General features: G+C 45.2%; 1 protein-coding gene across 1 annotated transcript; it reads left to right on the forward strand.

Annotated features, from left to right (window-relative positions):
* Positions 1-3,413: 3,413 nt before the first annotated feature.
* On the forward strand, positions 3,414-10,510 carry LOC149328525 (uncharacterized). Its single transcript, XM_089560741.1, has 4 exons — positions 3,414-3,727; positions 4,648-4,965; positions 7,041-7,349; positions 9,675-10,510. The coding sequence occupies exons 1-4, from the start codon at positions 3,580-3,582 to the stop codon at positions 9,836-9,838; spliced, it is 939 nt and encodes a 312-aa protein (XP_089416867.1). The 5' UTR covers positions 3,414-3,579; the 3' UTR covers positions 9,839-10,510.
* The last annotated feature ends 9,655 nt before the right edge of the window (positions 10,511-20,165 follow it).

Genomic DNA, 20,165 nt, shown 5'->3' on the forward strand with positions numbered 1-20,165 from the left:
ACCTTTAGTTTACGTAAGCGCACGTACGCTCCTCGAACGCCATTTAGTGACGACAGAAGGGCCGCATAGCCCCCTCTACTGCCCTCGTCTGATGTAAGACTCACCTCGGTTGGGGCAAATGTGTTATCTCTACCCCGTCCCTCTCCCCGTCTATTTTTAAGTGTTCGCGGAGGGAAGGCGATGTCAGCCGCGTCAGCTCTGATTTCCCTCCTGCAAGAGCTACACACGCGATGAGTCATGCGTACCTTATCGCTGTCTTCCGCCTAAGTATGCGTCGGCATTGCGCCTTCCACGAGTGACTCATGCGAGTGGCTCATACCCAGTGTCCTTCAAGTGCTGATACCGTGGCCTGTAACCAACGTTACACTCCCAGCCAGAATAATGGGACGCTGGATGGGCTCGATTTTGTACACCATTTTGCCCCAAAGAACGACCACAGGAGAGACGACATATGCACGCAAGCACTCCGGCATGTGGGTCTGACCACAGGAGAGACGACATATGCACGCAAGCACTCCGGCATGTGGGTCGTCTCTCTTATGACCTGAGTCAGTTTGCGCTAAAGCTTCGTACAAGTTCGGTATGCAGCAACTGGCCCAAAAAAAAGTTTTAAGATGAACTCGCAATAAGCGCGAGCCTCCCCCCGCCCCCCATTTTTTCGTCAGCACCATCACCCTGTAATTTCTCCCTGTTGCCACGCTGAAACCCGGCAGCAATCATACCGTGCCCTCCCTAATACACAAAATGCGAAACGTGTGCAAGTAAGCAGCACAAATTTACTGTGTGCTCAGTACTGGCATTTAATTGTGAGAATCAGAAGCACTACATCTCTTGAAAGCAGGAATCGTACAGATATTTAGGGGAATAAATATTTAGAGAGGAGGCGGTCCAGGATATATGTATATATAAGAGTATCCAACAGCCACAGAAACCCAGGGACGCAGGGGATTTTTTTATTTATTCTTTTTTGTGCTGTTGTTCGATTTAGAATATTACTGAATATGTTATATATATATGTTATATGTTATAACATATTCAATAATGCCACCGCGGTGGCTTAGTGGCTATGGTGCTCGGCTGCTGGCCCGAAAGACGCGGGTTCGATCCCGGCCGCGGCGGCTGAATTTCTTTGGAGGAGAAATTCGAGGCCCGTGTACTGTGCGATGTCAGTGCACGTTAAAGAACCCCAGGTGGTCGAAATTTCCGGAGCCCTCCACTACGGCGTCTCTCCTAGCCTTAGTCGCTTTGGGACGTTAAACCCCATAAACCAACCAACCATATTCAATAATATTCTAAGTCTGACAAGAACACAAAAGAAAACAAAATAAACTAAAAATAGTCCCATGTGTCCCTTGGTTTCTGTGGCTGTTGGCTTCTCTTATATTTATAACGAGCCCCTCATTCCCCTCCCCTTCTTTGCTTATATATATATATATATATATATATATATATATATATATATATATTGCCGCTACAGTGCAGCACCACCAAACACCCCTACAAATGTCAGAATTAGGAGCATTCTACATCACTTAGAGCAGCAATGATAAATTACTATAGGTCTAGGAACGGTACTGAGTGTGCGCAAGGTGTTCGTTTGTTATCTGACAGAAAACGTTGCTTTCCGACCATTTTGCCTGCACTTTATCCCGCCGGAAGCTACAAATTTAATCACTGCCTTTATACTTAGATCTGAAAGAGAAAGGCATTTTGACCCTAGATCGTCCAAGCTACCTAAGCCACAACTCTTTAACAGGAGCATGTAAAGAGTAATTTTATAAATTAAGCCTCGGCAAGTGTCGAGATCAATTATACGTTCAATGCACAATTTACATTTCACAGCCAACGAATTTGATTTAAAATGCAACTTGCTGGCTGGGTGGATTGGAAACCAAGGACTAGTACCGTGACTTCTTTCCTGAAAAGATATTGCAAATACATATCCCATTTCAGAGTACTCAGGGTCGTTCTCAAGATGTTGATTTATCTGCAGATTAAATAAATCTCTGACACTTCTACTTTAATTTGGTGTTGCATTAGCTAGTATAGGGGAGTGATAATTGCTCCTGAGCTCGATGGGCCATGAGCATTGGGAGTGAACCAAGCTGCGGTTTATGCGAAGGAACAGCTCGCTGAGCCAGAAGCCATGCGAGCTCATGGCATCAAACATGTCCAAGCCGGCAAGATGTCGAGGTAACGGTTCATATTTAGCTTCGAATGCAAGTATCGTCAAGCTAGATCACAACTATTTTATAAGCACGTGCCTCTCAACGACATCAATTAAACCTTACTAACTGATGTCAGCGCCGTTCTTGTCGCCTCCTCTCTGCCCGTGTGTTTCATGCGCTGACTTTTTCAATCATGAACGAACACGCCAAGTTTCCCACCTTAATCAGCTTTAAGAAGTCCGTTAATATGAATGTCAGAGTTAGCTTGCGTTTAGCGCATTAAGTGCTCAGTTGCATCTGCTTCGTTAAACCATACAAGTGGCGATGTAACCTCTTCTGTAAGTAATGTAATGTTGATACATATCACGAAGCTACCCGTCTAACAGCCTGTTGTTTTCATCATCAATCAAGCGAAAAAATTGATCAATATCCTTAATATTAGTAGAACTTTGCATGGGCTTGAAATGCCTCGCTCTTTATACAATAAATCGTGCAGCCAATACAAGAGTGAACACATCGCTAAGAAAATTTTTTTGTGTGAATGAAGCGCACATAACGAGAACAAAAGGCAAAACGTTTGCCTCAAGGTTCAAGAAAAAGCCCTTGAAAAGGGCTGCTCAATGACGTTGGTGAAAGCTGCAGTATACTCCTTTATTGCGTTAAACTTGACGAGAATCCACCTATTAATTTTCAACGAATATGAGCAGGGAATTGTTGTTCGGTCCCGCAAATCTAGCATATTTTTTTTTTTATGCAGCGCTCATCCCAAAACCCTTCAAGCTGCCGTATTTTTCTTTAAACTCCTCTCAAAGCATCTTTTATCCGTAGCTGAACACTGCTAATCATCTTCGTGCAAACAAGTGAATAAAGCATTGTTGTCACTCGGCCTTCGTCTATGATTATCTCTTGTTTTCCTTTATGGCATCGTGCATTGCCCGCGGCTATAAGTTAACGAGATGCCATGAAACAGCCGCAAGCGAAAGGGGCTTTTTTCTGTCTGGACAGCGTGCATTACGAACCGCATGCAGGACGTTCCACTCTCGCATATCACCTCAGTGCCTGAGAGCACAATCGCTCAGCGCGAGAGCCGTCGAGTGGAGACCTTTGATAAAGCGCTTCCCGACGTGTGTTTTTTCCGCATGCTCCTATCTTCTCTTTTGCTGACGCCGACGCCGTCGCCGCCTCCTTCTTCTCGAATTGCGTATACGGCTGCACTCCAGAGCATAGTTTCGCGTTCGCATCCGGCTGAGCAATCAGTTCGTTGGCGGCGCGGCTTGCCGGCGTGAGGCCTCACAGCGCTTTCTCGTGTAAACGTGCCGTATTTAAAGAGTGCTGCCGGCCAGAGCGAGGGCGTGCAGCGGTCGACATCACCTCAGTAAAAGCACAGGTCTTTCCACTTCGCCTCTGAAGCATGGAAAACAAGGAACCGCGACTTCGGGTTGTGTCGGGAGGGGAACATCGCGACTTGTTTGTGCCTATTGTTAGGGCTGTTTTTGTAGGCGCAGTTTTCATCGGTTCTGCCATTTATGCATGGAATCAGTTTTCTGCATCGTGTCACGGTGAGTACGATTTTTCTGAATGTCGAGCACGGTTTTGCCCCAAAAATCACAAAATATGCAACTCTAGTAAAACGACAGATAGCCAAGGGGATAGTTTTATGTCCTTTTCGAATATAGTGAGGTGAATGCTATCCTTAATAAAGAGTAGCAAAAAACGCATCGCTTCAAACAAAGAAGAAGCGCAGAACTAAGCAAGGTTATTAAAGACGTGTCGACACTGGTTCTTGAAAAGCGTTTTCCACACCGCCCTAGACAGTCTTCAATGCATAACGCAACTTTGGAATACTTGGTGCAGAGCCACCCACAGTACCTGATGCAAAGTGTGGCCGCAGTCGGCCAGCTCAAGAGGATCACCCGCCGACGACTAGTCGATGAGAACGTAGAGCAGTCTAGTTTAACACACTAGTGACGGCGACTTTACCCGTATGACTACCGTAGGTGCCAGCAGTATTGAACGCCTCCAGACCGACGGCACCAAAACAACCGTCCGGCCCACAGTCATCCTGACACTTCGCCGCCTCGGCTGCAAAACTAAAGAATTGCACTGACAACAACACCTGAGCTTCGGCTCTCTTTTTGTTTTATTTTTTTTTCCTATGCAACGTTAAAAGTTCTAGCACCCGCTTGAACAGGACAACATAACACAATTTAAAACATAAAACCCAACATGACCTCCTCTGTTTACATTCCTAGGTAACGAAAGAAGAAAAAAGCATTCAGTTCACTTTCGGGCACTATGTTCACGAGGTCAAAACATCGATTAGAAAGATACACTTCCTCAGCAACAGATGAACGGCTGGGTTGAATTGTACAACCATCGTTCAGAGAATCATAGGTATACGAATTCGTTGTGGCAAGCACTAAGTAGGAACTAAAAGAACAGCTGCCTTTAAAGCTATCTTGAACTTCTTCTTTTCTAGACGTTGTTCTGCAACCTCCAAGCAATATTACCACAGTCTGGACATCAACGCTACGAACCCGAATCGAATGGACGCCATCTGTAACGGCGAAAGTTGGCACCGTCATCTACACCGTTCGTATCTGTGACGCATACGGTCCGTGCATAGCCGACAGCCGACAAATGAGTTGCAGGCACCAAGAGACATCGCACTCTTGGCTGGAATTTGGAAGCAAAGCAGATACCCCATACTGCATCGTTGTGAAGGCTACCTCGCGGTGCGGAAACGACGTCATCGAGAGTGATCCTTTGGTCTTGGAAATGCGGACGCCATCGTTTGGTGAGGCTTTACCCATTTCTTTATTGTCTGTAGTGGAAGAACGCCGGTAAGGTGAAATTCATGTGATTCCCTGAAGCGCGCACGCTGGACAGCCCTCTCTGTTTCCTGTAAACCGTGTAAAGTCTTGTACTTCATCGTTCTGAAACACGGAAGACACGTATAATATTTCCTACAATTGTCCACATGTTCACGTGAGAGCCTCCTCAACCTCGCCAGTCGCAGCCCACTACCTTGGTTGAAAAGAAAGATATTTCCCCGAAATGTTGCGTTTTGACCTCAACGAATCGAAATGATTATTTTTCAAACGCAAAAAAGCAAAGTCCAATTTTATTGCCACCACCTACGGACGTTCAAAAATCCGCAGTGGTTGGAAATTTCAACACAGATATATCAAAATTTTTCATCCAAGCACACTTCGGATGACGAAAGAACTTTTTCTTTCGTTCTCGCGCTCTATAATTTATCAGCGAAAATAATGTGTTACCCGTGGCAAAATCTCTCTGCTAGAAAATGCATGCCTGGGTACACAGGTAATTCTTTTCTGCAACATTATTTACCGCGCTCTCCACTCGCCGTACTAAATTAACTAATTTGAGGTTTGAAAATTGCTAAGTTCTCAAAGAAATGAATCTCATTTGTAGCAGTCTCTCTTTTAAAAGCTGCCGGTTGACTGCCTATAGACTCCTGTGAGTACCTAATGTCCCAAAGATTAAATACTGCTCAAGTGAGGGCAGAAAACATTCTTACACTAATTCCATAAGTTGAAGTATTAGCTGTACTAGGAGCAGAAAGCGCGAAGTAAATTTTCAGGGAAACATAGATCACCTTTAGAAAGCTGCAGCTCTACAAGCATTTTCAGCCATCTCGATGCAGAGCATCTGACAAGACATTTTGCTCCCGCCGACCACTCAACCTTTCACCACACCAAAGCCTTCACTTCGTCTCTAATACGTTTCTCCAGCTCAAAGCGTTCCAGTTTATTATTGATAAAAATTACAGAACTTGCATTTCTACAATTACACTACACACCACTTTACTCGGAAAATTCCATTGTTCGTATCAAGGTAAAGAAAAGATCCCAGTGGAAACGACAGCGGAGCGCCGGCATTGTCCCCTTTATGTCTTGCACTAAAAAGTGTCCCGCTTTAAAAACATGCAACAACTGGCCCTCAAACAAACACTACAGAATAAAAGGCAGCATATGAAAAGTTTAAATTTACCGGCAAGCCAGTCAGACTCATACCCGCAGTATGAAAGATTTGACACATCACAACACGTTTCGTCTTCCTTTTTTTATTAAAGAGGTTTTAATGATAAAGCAGCGAATCGGTCTCCTGGGCATTATTTCAACCGCAGCATAGATTAAATGTTGAATCTTTTATTAGCAAGAAAAGAAGTGTTGCAGCCAAGGTGGAGTACCTTTTTGCATGCACGTTCATTAAGGCCTCCCTATTTGTTCATGTCTCTGTTGCTTGGGAAGGTGCAACGCTTTTTTATGCAAATGAAAAACTTGGCATTCTCTGATGTTTACCGTGATTCATTTAATAGTGTTTTACTATTCCTTCAAACAAACATTTTAGTGTTACGGGCGATGTCCTTCTTCTTAGACTTCGCACTACAACCTACCCACCAACTATTAGCAAGCGCATGAGCGCAATAAGGACCATATTCTTTCCCTAAAATTATGCTCTTGAACGCTAACTCACTTTTCACTCAGGCAAAGCTCTCGTCAGTCCTAAAATTTTCACGCAAGCTCTGCAGTTTTTATCTCAGCCGGTTCCCGTCGCCGAGGTACTCGTTATTAATGTTTGTCCTCTGAGTGTTGTTGGGCCCTCTTTCTCGGTTTCAGAATCAACACGATTACAGGCGAAATGAAATTTGTGATGCAATAGTACGAGTGAAGACTACACGATAAGTTGTTTTCTTGTTGTAACCTAGCGTTTGGTTCTTTTCTCCACCTACAAGGCACTCCTGTGGATTGTTAAGGTGCCATTGCTCTATATTTATTTTCCCTGTAACCGAGACTATCCGCAGGAGTATAGAACAGTCTTGGTACGTTCTGAACCAATTCGCAGAGCCCGGAGACTTCCAAGTCTCAGCCGCAGCCACTGGTCTTACTTCGGTGCAGATCATAGCAATCCTGCCCAGAGTAGGATTCCTACCCCAGGTCAATAACGGAGTCCTGGAAAGATGCTACATCACACTCGAAGGCGGCGAATCTGAGCGCACCTTCAGCTGCGGCGCTAAGGACGATGTGGTGTCAGAAACTCTGCTTACTGGTCTGAAACCCGCCACAGATTACAACTTGAGCGTCACTTTCGCCAACATGCACAATGACTGGGAGATGGGCACTCGGAGGACCGTCTCCATCAGGATCCTCGATGGTGAGCACTCTTTTGGAGTAGTTACTTATTTTTCTGACCATTTTAAAGAGCTTAGCTCAAGTTTTTTGTATGAAGTAAGCATTAAACACCACTAAAACAACGTGCCGTGTTGGAACCACTAACGTTACTTCACAACCTTACTAATCTTACTTCACAAACTGTATGACCATCCCACCTTCCACGACGACTTCTTTTTTCCACACCCTGCAGTCTTTGCTCGCCGTGTCCACGATAACAAAATAAAGCGCCTAACAAGCCGTTCATCGCTTTACGCGGTGTCATTCATTCCTCACACTATAATAGACTGGAATAACCTGCCAGCACACATAGGTACTGAGGTTAACTTACAATCGTTCCAGCATTCGTTAAAGCAAACCATGGACTAACAGATTTTGTATTTTTGTTGTATTATCTGCATTTACTGAGTATTTTATTCTGCGTTGTTTGTTCTGTTATTTGTGTGCACTACTAGCTTTATTTCATACTTCTTATTACATGTATATTGTTTCAAGAGTGTGTGCCGTATTTTATGCTTGTATCCCCCCCACCCCCTATGTAATACCCCCGCACGAGGGCCCTTAGGGGTATTGTAAATAAATAAAAGTTGCAGCAGACTATGAAAACAATCAGCTCTTGTGATTAGCAATAGGCATTATTGGCGTGACAAGTACGCCTTTTGCGTTGACGTGAAGGCAATAAAACGTGTGACAGAGAATAATAACTCTGGGCAGTCATGTTAAATAGTGGATTTCAGCTACAAAATACATCTCAGTAACTGCACAGAAAGGACTTCGCTCCCGTCTCAGCAAAGATAATTATGAACCAATGCGGAGCAGGCAACAAACCAATTAACGTTATTAACCTGTTCTCTTTAATCTCGACAATTTGAAGTCGGTGCTATTGCAGCATTTTTTCGTTTCAATATTTTATTCCTTTATTGCTCTTTATTGGTTCTCTCTACACTATTATTTAGTTTTATTCTAGCTTCTCATGCTTATTTTCTTAAGATGTCAATCACTGTATATTTCACCTTGAAACTTTTCTTCTAAAACCCCCTTTTTTAATTTGCGTTGTAGTTTTGTTACGGAATTAAAATATTGTTTTCCGCCTTGTATTCCTAATCTGATATTACATAATTAACTCGAATCCTATCAGTTATTTTGGCTTATCGCAACAAAGTACCTATCTCTCACCTTCTCACCTTTTTTGAACCGGTTTATATCTCCTATCCTGCCTCCCCTGAGCGATACCTATCAGGCAATATACAGTTGTAAAAATAAATTAAACAACAATTTCGAACATTTTCCCCTGTTTGCAAGTTATCTTGGTATATCTCTGAAGAATCAGCCGCTATTTCAAACATGCCGATTTACAAATCTATTGTGGAATCTATTCCATAACCGTACGTTTCCTCGGAACCTTCTGTATTGGCTTTTTCGGCATTCGTCCCAAAGTTATTATGCTTTACTTGCATAAAACCAACAGAGTTCAAGTTAGCTGTTTTAAAACTTTAGTCCTAGGCGTGCATAAATAAATATGCTAAGCTAGCAATCCGAATATAAAAGCCACGGCGAAAAATATTCACTTGGGATTAACGACCAATACTCGAACATAAAGTGGGCTTGCTGACGTCATCCTATTTTCCCGAATGCGTTCACTGCAAAAGCAACAACACAAAACGCGCCGCTCTGTCTGCTGCTGGCCCTTTGTGCCTTTCGAGTTCGCCGTCTTGCAATTAAATGGCCTCCTAATTAAACACAAGGTTTTCCTTAGCGGTCCACTTTGATGAATATAATGAACTGTATTAGCGTACCCACACCTCTAGTTAGTGCTAATGCTAGGCTTCTTAGGATTGTACCGATTTTCTTCTTCTATTCGCTGTTTTGGTTCTATATTTTGTGATATGCATGTAAGCATGGCTCTTTTCACCGCGCTCAACCCTTCCTTTTGCGGCTGCAAAAATGTTTTGGCAAAAATTTTCGTAAGCCACTGCAAAGCCCTTTCGGCGGAAAGATTGGCATGAGCGGTGTTCTATTAAGGCTTTTCTTGTAACCCGCTTTCCTTCCATGCAAACAGCTCTTTTAAGCAAGCTTAAAACATGATCATCGGGGAACAATGAAGAAGCTGTGAGTCAGTCTGGAACGTAAGCTTTCGAGGTTACCAGCACCAATGCTTCAGTTCGTGTGCGTGCGTGACTTAGTGGCGGTGTTTCAAGTGTGTAAATAGTTTGTCGTTTGTTGCAACTAATACACTGAAATATTTGCATTCTTTGGTTGCTCCTGCTTACATCTTATTTCAATTCTCTTCGCTTCTTTCGATTCACAGTTCCGGTCGATGCTGATGGCACCCAAGAGGAGCAAGTCAAAAGAAAGCAAAATCAAGACTCTTGGACGCTTTTTTGGGGCCTAGCGCTGATCTGCGCGTTTTGCGTCACTGGAAGTAAAGATCACAACCGCTGCGGGCAGCGCAGAAACCGACGCCGATATTGAGATGTCAAAATGTACATTTAATTGTTGCCCTCTCCAAATAGTACTCCCCAAGCAATGCTTGTCATATAATCCGGCACAGGCTCATTGTGTTTTTTTATTATTGTTAAGCACGCGCATTCTTTTGCAGGAGCTCTCACACTACACGGTATGGTGTTCCGCAATGTAACGGTGCTCTTCCATTTTATGGGAGCCTCGAGATAAAACTTTCTTTCCAAACCCAGAGACACGTTGGACGTCGCGTTAGTCGCACTGCCAGATATACAAGTATCAGTTACCATAAAAAAAGTTAATATGCATGAACTTGTTCCTGCATGTCAGGTACCGTCATCAGAAATTGAACAAAATGGCGTCGATGATTGACATTCAATTAGCGCTATATTTTCATCTTATTTCTTGAGAAAATCTCAGCACGTATTATTTTTATTTCATGATTTTACTGTGTACATCAGCATTAGCCACAAAAACTATGCCTATATAACTTATTTGAAACATCACTTCCACATTGTGTGAACAAATCCAATTTTCGCATATATCAATCACAAACACTAATTAACTACTCACGCTTTATGACTGCTGTGGTGCTTTTTCATCCCATTTTTGTCATGTTCGCATTAAGAGGAGGGCCTCGAGGGAAGAGGCCCCTTGGACCTCTTTCTGTATTTTCACTTATGTAGACAGTTTGTATGTACAAATAAAGCTTGATTTAATTTCATTTCATTGAAACGGGCTCGACAGAGGACCAACATGGCTAAGAAAAGGTTCAAGTAGGGATGACTTATTTTTAAACAGGGGTGCTCAACAAGATGTCCAAACTACGTAAGAAGCATGCTGCATTAAACTGTGGACCCTTTCACTCGAGCTATCTTAGCAGAATGCGATTAGACAACAGTTTTTACAATTCGTGAATCAGTGGAACTACATACCTTGCTCAATAGCCAGGTGACTACCGAAAGTCACTCATGTGGGCTTTCAATGTGATGATGCCGCATCATGCAGGCTACAAACACGACATCTCAGGAGCGGTATGAATAGCGTTGCCTACAAATGCTGAATCTTTGAAAGAGTTGCATTTACAATGGACGTCTGGAAGCCCTGTGTCTAGAAAGTTCAGGTACCGTCTTTGTCAAAAGTAACCAGGCTGCATGGTTTGCTTCAGCTTGTATAGTGGAGCCCTTGTGGCTCTCCGAGAGATCAAAACGTGTTGGAAGGTAAGAAGACCCCCAGTCCTTACCTTTAACGACCATTTCAGCTTCAGAGAAGCTGTAAGGGCTCTACTGTACCAGCTAGGAGCATACCATGCAGCCTGGTTACTTTTGACAAAACTGTACATCTTAGCGACCGCGTGCATTTTAGGCATGCAGATTATGAAGACTACATATTTTTTATTATTATCATGCTCAGTCAGCGGCTAAAGCTTCGCCAAGCCATTTTTATCTCCTGGCTTAATCCAATAATCCAAACCAAGTGCGGAGCTTGGCTCAATTTAAGCCAATAACGATGAACCTGAAATACAAAAAGGAAGTGGGATCGGTTTATGGGCCATCACATTAGGCATGCCCTGTGCGTGGTGCCTCCACAAACATACCCTGGAAGAACCAGCCTGCTCGCACATCACACCTTTACAGGTCACTCAGCACGCTAATCACGAAATGATGAGAGCAGCGTGTGAGAATGCTTCATACGCCGTCAGCGGTGTGTATAGCGCACAGAGCTGACCGCACACTTTGAGCTCTTTCCGATATATACATTGTATTGTGCTGTATTATGTTGCAGCACATTGCCGTGCTTTATTAAACAGTGCTGCCATAAAATGGCGGTTGGTTTGCACCCATGAGATGCGAACAGCGTGCATAAAAAGTACAAAGGTGCTAGCTGCTTCGGCCTCCATGTCACCCACTTCTTTGCACCAGTACTTCGTGATGTTTTCAACTGTGGGCATTGCTGCTGCCGAGTTTAAATTTCCCACTTTGCCCGCTCTCCTGGGCCCTGCAGCCTTTTCCTTCCAAGAACAATAATGGATATTGTGTAAATTGTACGGTCCCGAGGTGTAGAAAAGTAGATGAGATAGCATAGCGATCAACCATCCTATTGATGTCCACTTGCTCAGCTGGACTGTTTCGTATCTAAACAAGCCTACGAAAAGCGCAACAAATTCTGTTAAAGACAGCATTATATGAAAGTCGGGAACGGCGTTTAGGACACCTACAATAAATCAAACTGCGCTGTCGGTCAATACCGACCGTTATGAATGCGGCGGCCATGCTCCCATGCACCCCCTCTCCACAGAAGTAGAGACAGTTGGGCGAGGGGGTGATGATCCATTAGAGCAAACAGTGCAAAAACAGAAAGACGAAAAGAAGCAACGACACACGATGAGCGTTGACACTGAACTAGCTTTATTCGTCACCGAAAACAGTTCTCATACGCATGACCAGCTGAAAATGACAAAAAAAAGAAAACAAAAGGTTTGCAAGCTCAAACAATGACTAACAGTCCACAGTCAAATAGACCTTTCCCGTCGAGCTCAGCTCCATGGTCTGTGAGAAGTACGGTTCGTGTGCTGATGCATGTGTTCCGGTTTTTGGTGATGTGATATGTTTCAACTGTCTCCCGCGTTGTTTTATCAAAGTGTTTGTACAACACTCTTGTGGCGCTAACTCTTGGCGAGCACCTCCCGCACGTGAGACAGTGCACACCAACGCAAGAATGCGAGTCTTTGTTTGCGGCGTTTGTTCCGTCTCACGAAGACGTGCATTCAGACATCGCCCAGTCTTCTCTATGTAGTGGGCGCCGCATGGTAAATCTATCTGATATACGAAACCTTCGGTGCAATCAAGAAATGATACTTTATGGCGAATAGTGCAGCCAGCTTTAGCGTATGGCATTTCTTTCTCGATTTCGACCAGGATGTCATTAACTTGCTTTTGTCTCCTCGCCCACTCTGCCGGCTTCAAGTCACTTAACGTTACTCCTACAGTTTTCCTTTCCACAGCTCGCTGCGCTGCCCCTAATTTAATTTGAAGCCTTTTCGTTAGCCTCCACGTTTCTGCCCTATAAGTGAGCATCGGTAAGATTAAGCTGCTATGAACTTTTCTGCTGAGGGGTGCTGGTGAACTGCCATTCATAATCAGAGAGAACTTCTGATATGCGCTCCAACTCATTATTATTCTTCTAGTTCTTTCAATCGTATGATCGTGATCTGCCACCACTACCTGGATGTTTCTCCCTCAGCCAAAATATCCCGCACACAGACGGCATTGCAACAACACTAGCAGCCTTCTAAAACTCAACACCTTGGAGAGGTATGTACAATGTAACTTTGTCCATCCTACATGAAATGGCCCTTAACTCCAACAACTTTCAAGCCATGCAATCGTCTTCATGGCTTCTGTAAAATCCCCTTGCTTCTGGAAACGCCCAAAAAAGCACTGTTCTCCAGGTATTTTCTACACATCTTTCTTGTATGGGAACATGATGAAGCAAGCCTGTTCGACTTCACTGCAGACTTTAATACCCTGCATAAATCATTCAAATTTACCCCCAATGTCTTTGGCTCGAGGATAATTTTCTTGACGCGGAGCTTTTGAGAAGACGATAGCTCAATGTAGACTACAATATCTTCATTTTCACGGCAGCCACACGAAGCACAGCAAAACAAGTGTTCGATATTCCCAGGCGCACAGGTACAGAAGAAAGCCACCTTGTCCCGACAGTAATAGCCCGAGGAAATAATCCATGACGTCATTAAACACGCCCGATACCTATACCGCCCATCCATCCTGGTGGAGAATTAAAGTCGACAGCATCACAAAAACGAACAAAATACTTTCCTACTCCTCAAAAGCTCCCAGGCTAAACAACATAAAAAGTGGTCATTTTAATATAATCAGAGTGACCGGCTGTTACTAATATTCAAGAAACTGCCCTGAGTTGTCTACCACAGTGGCAATAACTTGACGCACTTGCTTCTCAATGCCAAAACAAAGAAGAACGCTAGCCAGAATGGGTATCACAAATGTCACAAACCACAACGCAAAATCTCTCCGTATACTCCGGACACCAAACTGGCGAATTCCATGTTAACCAATTTTGTGCTTCCTATAAATGAAAACCTAGACTGCGGCTCGAGCAACGCGATTTCCAAGGCATCATTTCGCTTCCTCTTTAACAACCACAAACCCATGTGCCATCCCCCAACTTGCCGGTTTCCAAACACCGACGTTTGCCACTCCACAGTTTCGAAAACATCCGTGCTACCCTTCGCAAGTCCGGGTTCCCTAAAATATAATACAGGGAACAAAGAGAATCATACTGCATTGCAAAGTCTGGCACATTTACCCATGGCATAACACTACCCCGGGAAACTTTACTGCTTAAAGCAATCGACGTAAGAAATTTCAACCGTCATCAACATCGGAAATCAATATAAATTGGAGTACGCCACAGGTCGTCCTTAACAACTCACCTACAGGGCAGAAAGGGAGAAGCTAACGAAAAGGGTTCAGCTTAAGTTAAGGCCAACGCACCAAGCTATGGAAAGAAATGCGGATTAATGACATCCTAATCGAAATCAAGAGGAAGAAATGGGCTTCGGCAAGATAACCGCTGCTTATAAAGGGCAATGGCGTGGATTCCAAGGGAAGGCCAGCGTAACAGGGGGCGCTAAAAAGTTAGTTGGACAGATGAGATTAAGTTCACGGGGGTATGGTGGCCGAACGTGGTAAAAGACAGGGTTGATTGGATAGACATGGAGAGGCCATTTCCCTGCAGTGGGCTTAGTAAGGCTGAGGGTAACGATGATAGTTGAAGTCCCCTCTGTATCTTGTAGAGGGAAATTGGGTTGATAATGATTGTTGAAAGATGCTTGACGTCTTACAGATTCGAATTGCTCAATCAGATTGCTACAGGACACTTCTGGAGAGGTTAACGTTTAATAACAATTAATAACAAAAAGGAAGATACAAGCAAGGTTTTACACTTGACTTACTCGTAGTTCTGCGTGACGAAACCAGCCCTTGGTCCACCGAAACAGCTGGTCTTAAACCCTATGTCCCCGCCCTCGGTGGGGAGAATAACCAATCAGGTAACTGCACAAACATCCACCCAATAAATTAGTGGGGAAAGCAAAACATCACCAATCAACAATTCGGAAAGGATAACAAAACCAATCAATGATTGGAGAAAGAAGGTAACTGATCGCGACAAACACTGTACACGTATGTACACCTTCTACATTCACGATTTTGAAGAATTATGCTTTCCTGCTGCGAGCTTCGCCAACCCTCTCACTTTCCCATGACGCAGATTATTTTAACGTCCGGTTGACCCAAGTTCAAGGAAAGTCACTTCAACCCATCTGTTCAGCATCGCCTCTCCTCATGCCTGCAGCTAGCGTGGCAATATCCTGTTGACCGCGCTTCAAGCTGTCAACGCACGCCACTGCAGACATGGGACAAAAGCCACGCACTGCGACGCGGATACGCCTCACCGCAAGCACGTGCACAACATGATGCGACCTAATGTGTCAGTCCCTGGAGGGTGTTTGCCCTTTCCCGTAATCCTCCGCTATCTCGCGCCCCCTTATCCCGCTGGATAGCGAGTGTGACTCACCCCTTTCTCTGCAGTTGTGCGGATGGCGCAAGAGGAATAACGTAATGGGCATTCCACTAACGCGAACCGGATGCGGCAAACAATGTACACCACCGCGAACTTCGCTCCTCTCAACCAAGAATGTCACACGGAAACTTATTGTCAGTGGGACATTAAAGTTCAGCCACGGTGTCCGACATCAAAACTACATACACACACACGCACACGCACGCCGGCTGCCCAGTCAGTCCACCAACACGCACACGTACGCGCACATAGCGGTTAGTTCAATCCGCACAAAAGAGGCCGGGAACCAATCTGCACATTCCACCATGTCAGATATGTGCACCAAACTGGCAGAAATAACTTCTAGCCACGTGCATCTCGAAACTAAACATGTTTCTCTTGAGCTTTGTCCAGAAGATTGGAAAAAACTCCGGTATGTCCGACACAGAGCCCGTTGTAAAGGCTGCCGCCGCTATCGGGTCTATCTTGTCATTTTCCTCAAGATTGTCAGAGCTCACAGACTGTCTGCGCGCAACGAAGATTGCTGCTGCTATCGCGTCTGCGTTCGACCCTTTGAACTTCACATTAGGGTTACCGCTGTTATCTGCTACCTCACGTGCTGTTTTACATCGCGTTTCCAGCAGCTGCTCCCTATCTGGCTGTTCTATCAGCGAGTGCGTTTCGTGGGTCACCAACTTCCCTACACCTTCAGCTAGGTCTGCCATCACTGCGCACTATGTCAGCACCGGCTGCCCAACCATCTCATCTTTGGCAGCTGGTTAACCCTCGCTTGCATAGTGTTCCCGCTAACAGATCCTGCTTCTCGTCCTCGACCCTTACTGCTACCTTAGAGTTAGCGCATACGAGCTGTGGCACGAACCTGAGCTCTTGTTCACAAGCAGTATATTCATGTCCCTCCTGGGCCTGCTCTATGTCTGTTTGCTGTGACAGGCAGTGTTTCACAGGCGTGACTAACGCCCCTATGCCTCCAGACATCTCTTCTGGCAAGGCACGCAACGTTAGGACGCGCTTCTACAGCTGCAGACATCGGTAAACACTTTAGATCAGCGTCCGCTACCTGGAGAACCACCCCTTCCTGTTTTATGCGAAGCATATTACTAGAACTACACTACAGCCCGTCGAGCGCGGCGGTGGAGCTACCATTGACCTTGAGCGTGACCACGTGACACCACGTGACAACATGACGTCACAGCAGAGGAGAGATGGGCTGCCGGCTCGCGCGGTCGGCCGCGGCGGTGGAGGCTCCACATCAGAGGCGCGGCGGCTGACCACGTGACAACATGACGTCACAGCAGAGGAGAGATGGGCTGCCGGCTCGCGCGGTCGGCCGCGGCGGTGGAGGCTCCACATCAGAGGCGCTGCCTGCTGCTGCTGGGGGTACATCAATACAGTCTATAGGGAATGGTGGCGGTGGTGGAATAACTAAGGGTGTTTCCAATGTACTTTCCATGGGTGCCAAGAATGCTGTTGTAGCCGGTGCTGGGGCAGCGGTTGTACACTCTGCATTGAATTCACCGATGATCCCGTATATAGCTGCCACGGCAATCCTTGCTACACTTCTAGTGGTTGCATTAAAATGACCAGGTATTCAACCAAGGAAAGCCATGTATTACCAAGCCTAGCCATCAATATGCTTCGCATCTGACTAGGCTTAACCTTAGCTAAGCCTCAGCCATTTTTTGTTTCATCTGAGCACTGACCGCTAGAAAGTGAATCAATTATTTATCCCGTTAGCGTTATTTCCGTACCCGAATGCACAAAGGTTTCATAACTTTGAACTTCGCTATACATGTCACCACATGCCTGGTCCTCCGCCTTATCTGACTGACTGATCTTATTAACAACAATCTTCGATTGGGAACACAGCTCCCAGGCATCTCCACATGATTTGCAATTTTGCACACGTCTCTTCTCACCACGAGTACATCCTGTTTTTGCTTTGAGTTCGGACAGTCAGTCATTAAATGCCCAAATTTCATGCAGTCAAAACATTGAACTGTCGCAAATTGGATCTCGCTGTCAGCATTCGCTCCCTGGTTTAATTTCGATTGCATCTGTGGAAGCTTTATCTTTTCTCACTTAATTACGGGTTTCAAATTCTGAATTTCAAGCAGCTTTTCTGCCTCCTCAGTCTCCAAACGTCGCATCATGCCCTCCCAATCGCACCGTACGGCAGCCATCTCCGTTTTCCGTGCTATCATTTCTAGTACGTAAACACTACACCGACATGGTGAATTCGGAGGAAGCAGAAAGGACTCCTACCTCGCTGGTTGCTCTCCACTGCCACAGTGATCTCGTCGCCCTGAGTGACGACAGCGGGTTCCTCGAAGCGGATGAGTTGAGCCCCGGCTCTCACAGCGACTCGCTATCTTGAACCTCCGTGATGACGTCGCCTTGAAGCTTGAACTTTCTCAGTACGACAGCCCGGTTCATTCAGCAGCTTGCTGACGTCTGCCTCGTTTGACTCGCTGGTCGCTTGGTTCCTGTCTTGAACCTCAACGTGGACGCCTGGCTCCTTTCGCAGCTCACGGACTTGGCACCTCGACGGCACGTCGGTCGCCTGGCTACTTCAGCTCCTCGCTGACTTGAGCCTCCTACGTCCCGTTGACCGTGACCAGCAGTCGCCGAAGCTTCCAACGTCACTCTATGACGCTGACTCACGTTCCTCCTTTACGACGTACCGCTCTGCAGCTTGTCCACTGACTTCATCTTCCGCCCCTCCGTCAGATAGCTCGACCAGAAAGACGTAGCAAATCCTGTCGACTGCACCAGTTGAAGTCCCCTCTGGATCTTGTAGAAGGAAATTGGGTGGATGATGTTTGTTGAATGATGCTTGACGTGTTACAGGTTCGAATTGCTCAATCACATTGCTAGAGGACACTTCTGGACAGGTTAATTTTTAATAACAATTAATAGCACAAAGGAAGATACAAACAAGGAGGAAACATTGTCTCTTGACTGACTGGTAGTTCTACGTGACGAAACCAGCCCTCGGTCCCGCCGAAACAGCTGGTTTTAAACCCTATGTTCCCGCCCTGGGTGGGGAGAATAACCAATCAGGTGACTGCACAAACATCCACTCAATAAACTATTGGGGAAAGGAAAACATCACAAATCAAAAATTCGGAAAGGAGAACACAACCAATCAATGACTGCAGAAAGAAGGTAACCAATCGCGACAAACACTGTGCTTACATGTATACTTTCTACCATAACGGTTTTGGAGAATTATGCTTTCCAGCTGCGAGCTTCGCGAACCCTCTCACTTTCCCATGACGCAGATTATTTCAACGTCCGATTGACCCAAGTTCAAGGAAAGTCACTTCAACCCATCTGTTCAGCATCGCCACTCCTCATGCCTGCAGCTAGCGGGGCAATATCCTGTTGACCGCGCTTCAAGCTGTCAACGCACGCCACTGCAGACATGGGACAAAAGCAGGTGTTCAGGACCGCTTCCCAACTGTGCAGGTGTCCTGAACACCGCAACGCTGGGGAGCGGTCCACTCTGTGGTGTAGTGTACATATGCATGCGTGACCTTGTTTCTCTTTTTCTTTTTGATTTTTCGTTTTTGGTTTTTCTTTTGCTTTGTACTTTCCTTATTGGAATATTGTTTTTATTCTCTCTCCTGGGCTCGCCTCCCACAACGAAGGGAGCTTCTCCCGACAATTTCCTTGCTGGCGCCTTCTGAGATGCAACTCATCTCATCTATGGCTGTAGCTCTGTTGCTCAAGCCTCTGCCGTTGTCTTCCTATTTTTATGTATTTTTGTTTTTGCTTTCAAAATTTATATATATATATACAAATGGTGTGACGTGGAACGCCATCAAACAGCGAGGGTGGAAGCGGTGTGAGAACCCTCTTATGCTTCCTATGACATCAAGGCTGCCGAAACCTAGGCCCTCGTTAAGCAACTAAGCAGACAAGTGAAGGGGTATGAGGGGCGTGTTATACATTTACGAGAAGCCAACAGCCCCTGAAACCACGAACACAGGGGATTTTATTTACATTTCTTTATTTTGTGGTGTTGATCAATGGAGAATATTACTGAATATGTTATCGCTTAAAGATAATTGATTAGAAAAGCAGTAGAAAAACCAACCACGTGCCGCTGGTGGAAAGTGAACCCACGACCTCCGAATTACGCGTCCGGTGCTCTACCAACTGAGCTACGGCGACGGCTGTCAGATCTGCTTTATGTATATAGGTTGCGAAATCATAAAGTACTTGACTGCTTACAAGAGTATAATAGCGAAGTATACGCTTCGTTAAAGGAAACATATTTATTCGACTCGACGTTTCGATCGGAGGACCGATCTTCTTCCGGTCTTCCAATCGAAACGTCGAGTCGAATAAATATGTTTCCTTTAACGAAGCGTATACTTCGATATATATATATATATATATATATATATATATATATATATATATATATATATAAAATGCAGAAGATGGAATCACGAACGAAAACTGTGAAAACTGCATTCGCTTGTCCCTCTTCTGCATTAAACTTAAAGATTTCTGAATCCGGGAAGACTTTAGCGAAGTATATATATTGTAACGGAGGGTTTGTTACGAGGTACTGGGGCGACGGGAACGGCAACGGCAGCAGTCTCGGATCAGGTCGGCAAAAGACACACAAGCGTTGGGCTGGCAAAAACTCTCGAGCACACTGTCACCTCGTCTTCGTCTTTTCAAATCATCCGGCGCATCT

The sequence above is a fragment of the Amblyomma mixtum genome, chromosome 9 (genome assembly GCF_055824585.1).
Source record: "Amblyomma mixtum isolate Tamu chromosome 9, ASM5582458v1, whole genome shotgun sequence".
In the NCBI taxonomy this organism is placed as follows: domain Eukaryota; kingdom Metazoa; phylum Arthropoda; class Arachnida; order Ixodida; family Ixodidae; genus Amblyomma; species Amblyomma mixtum.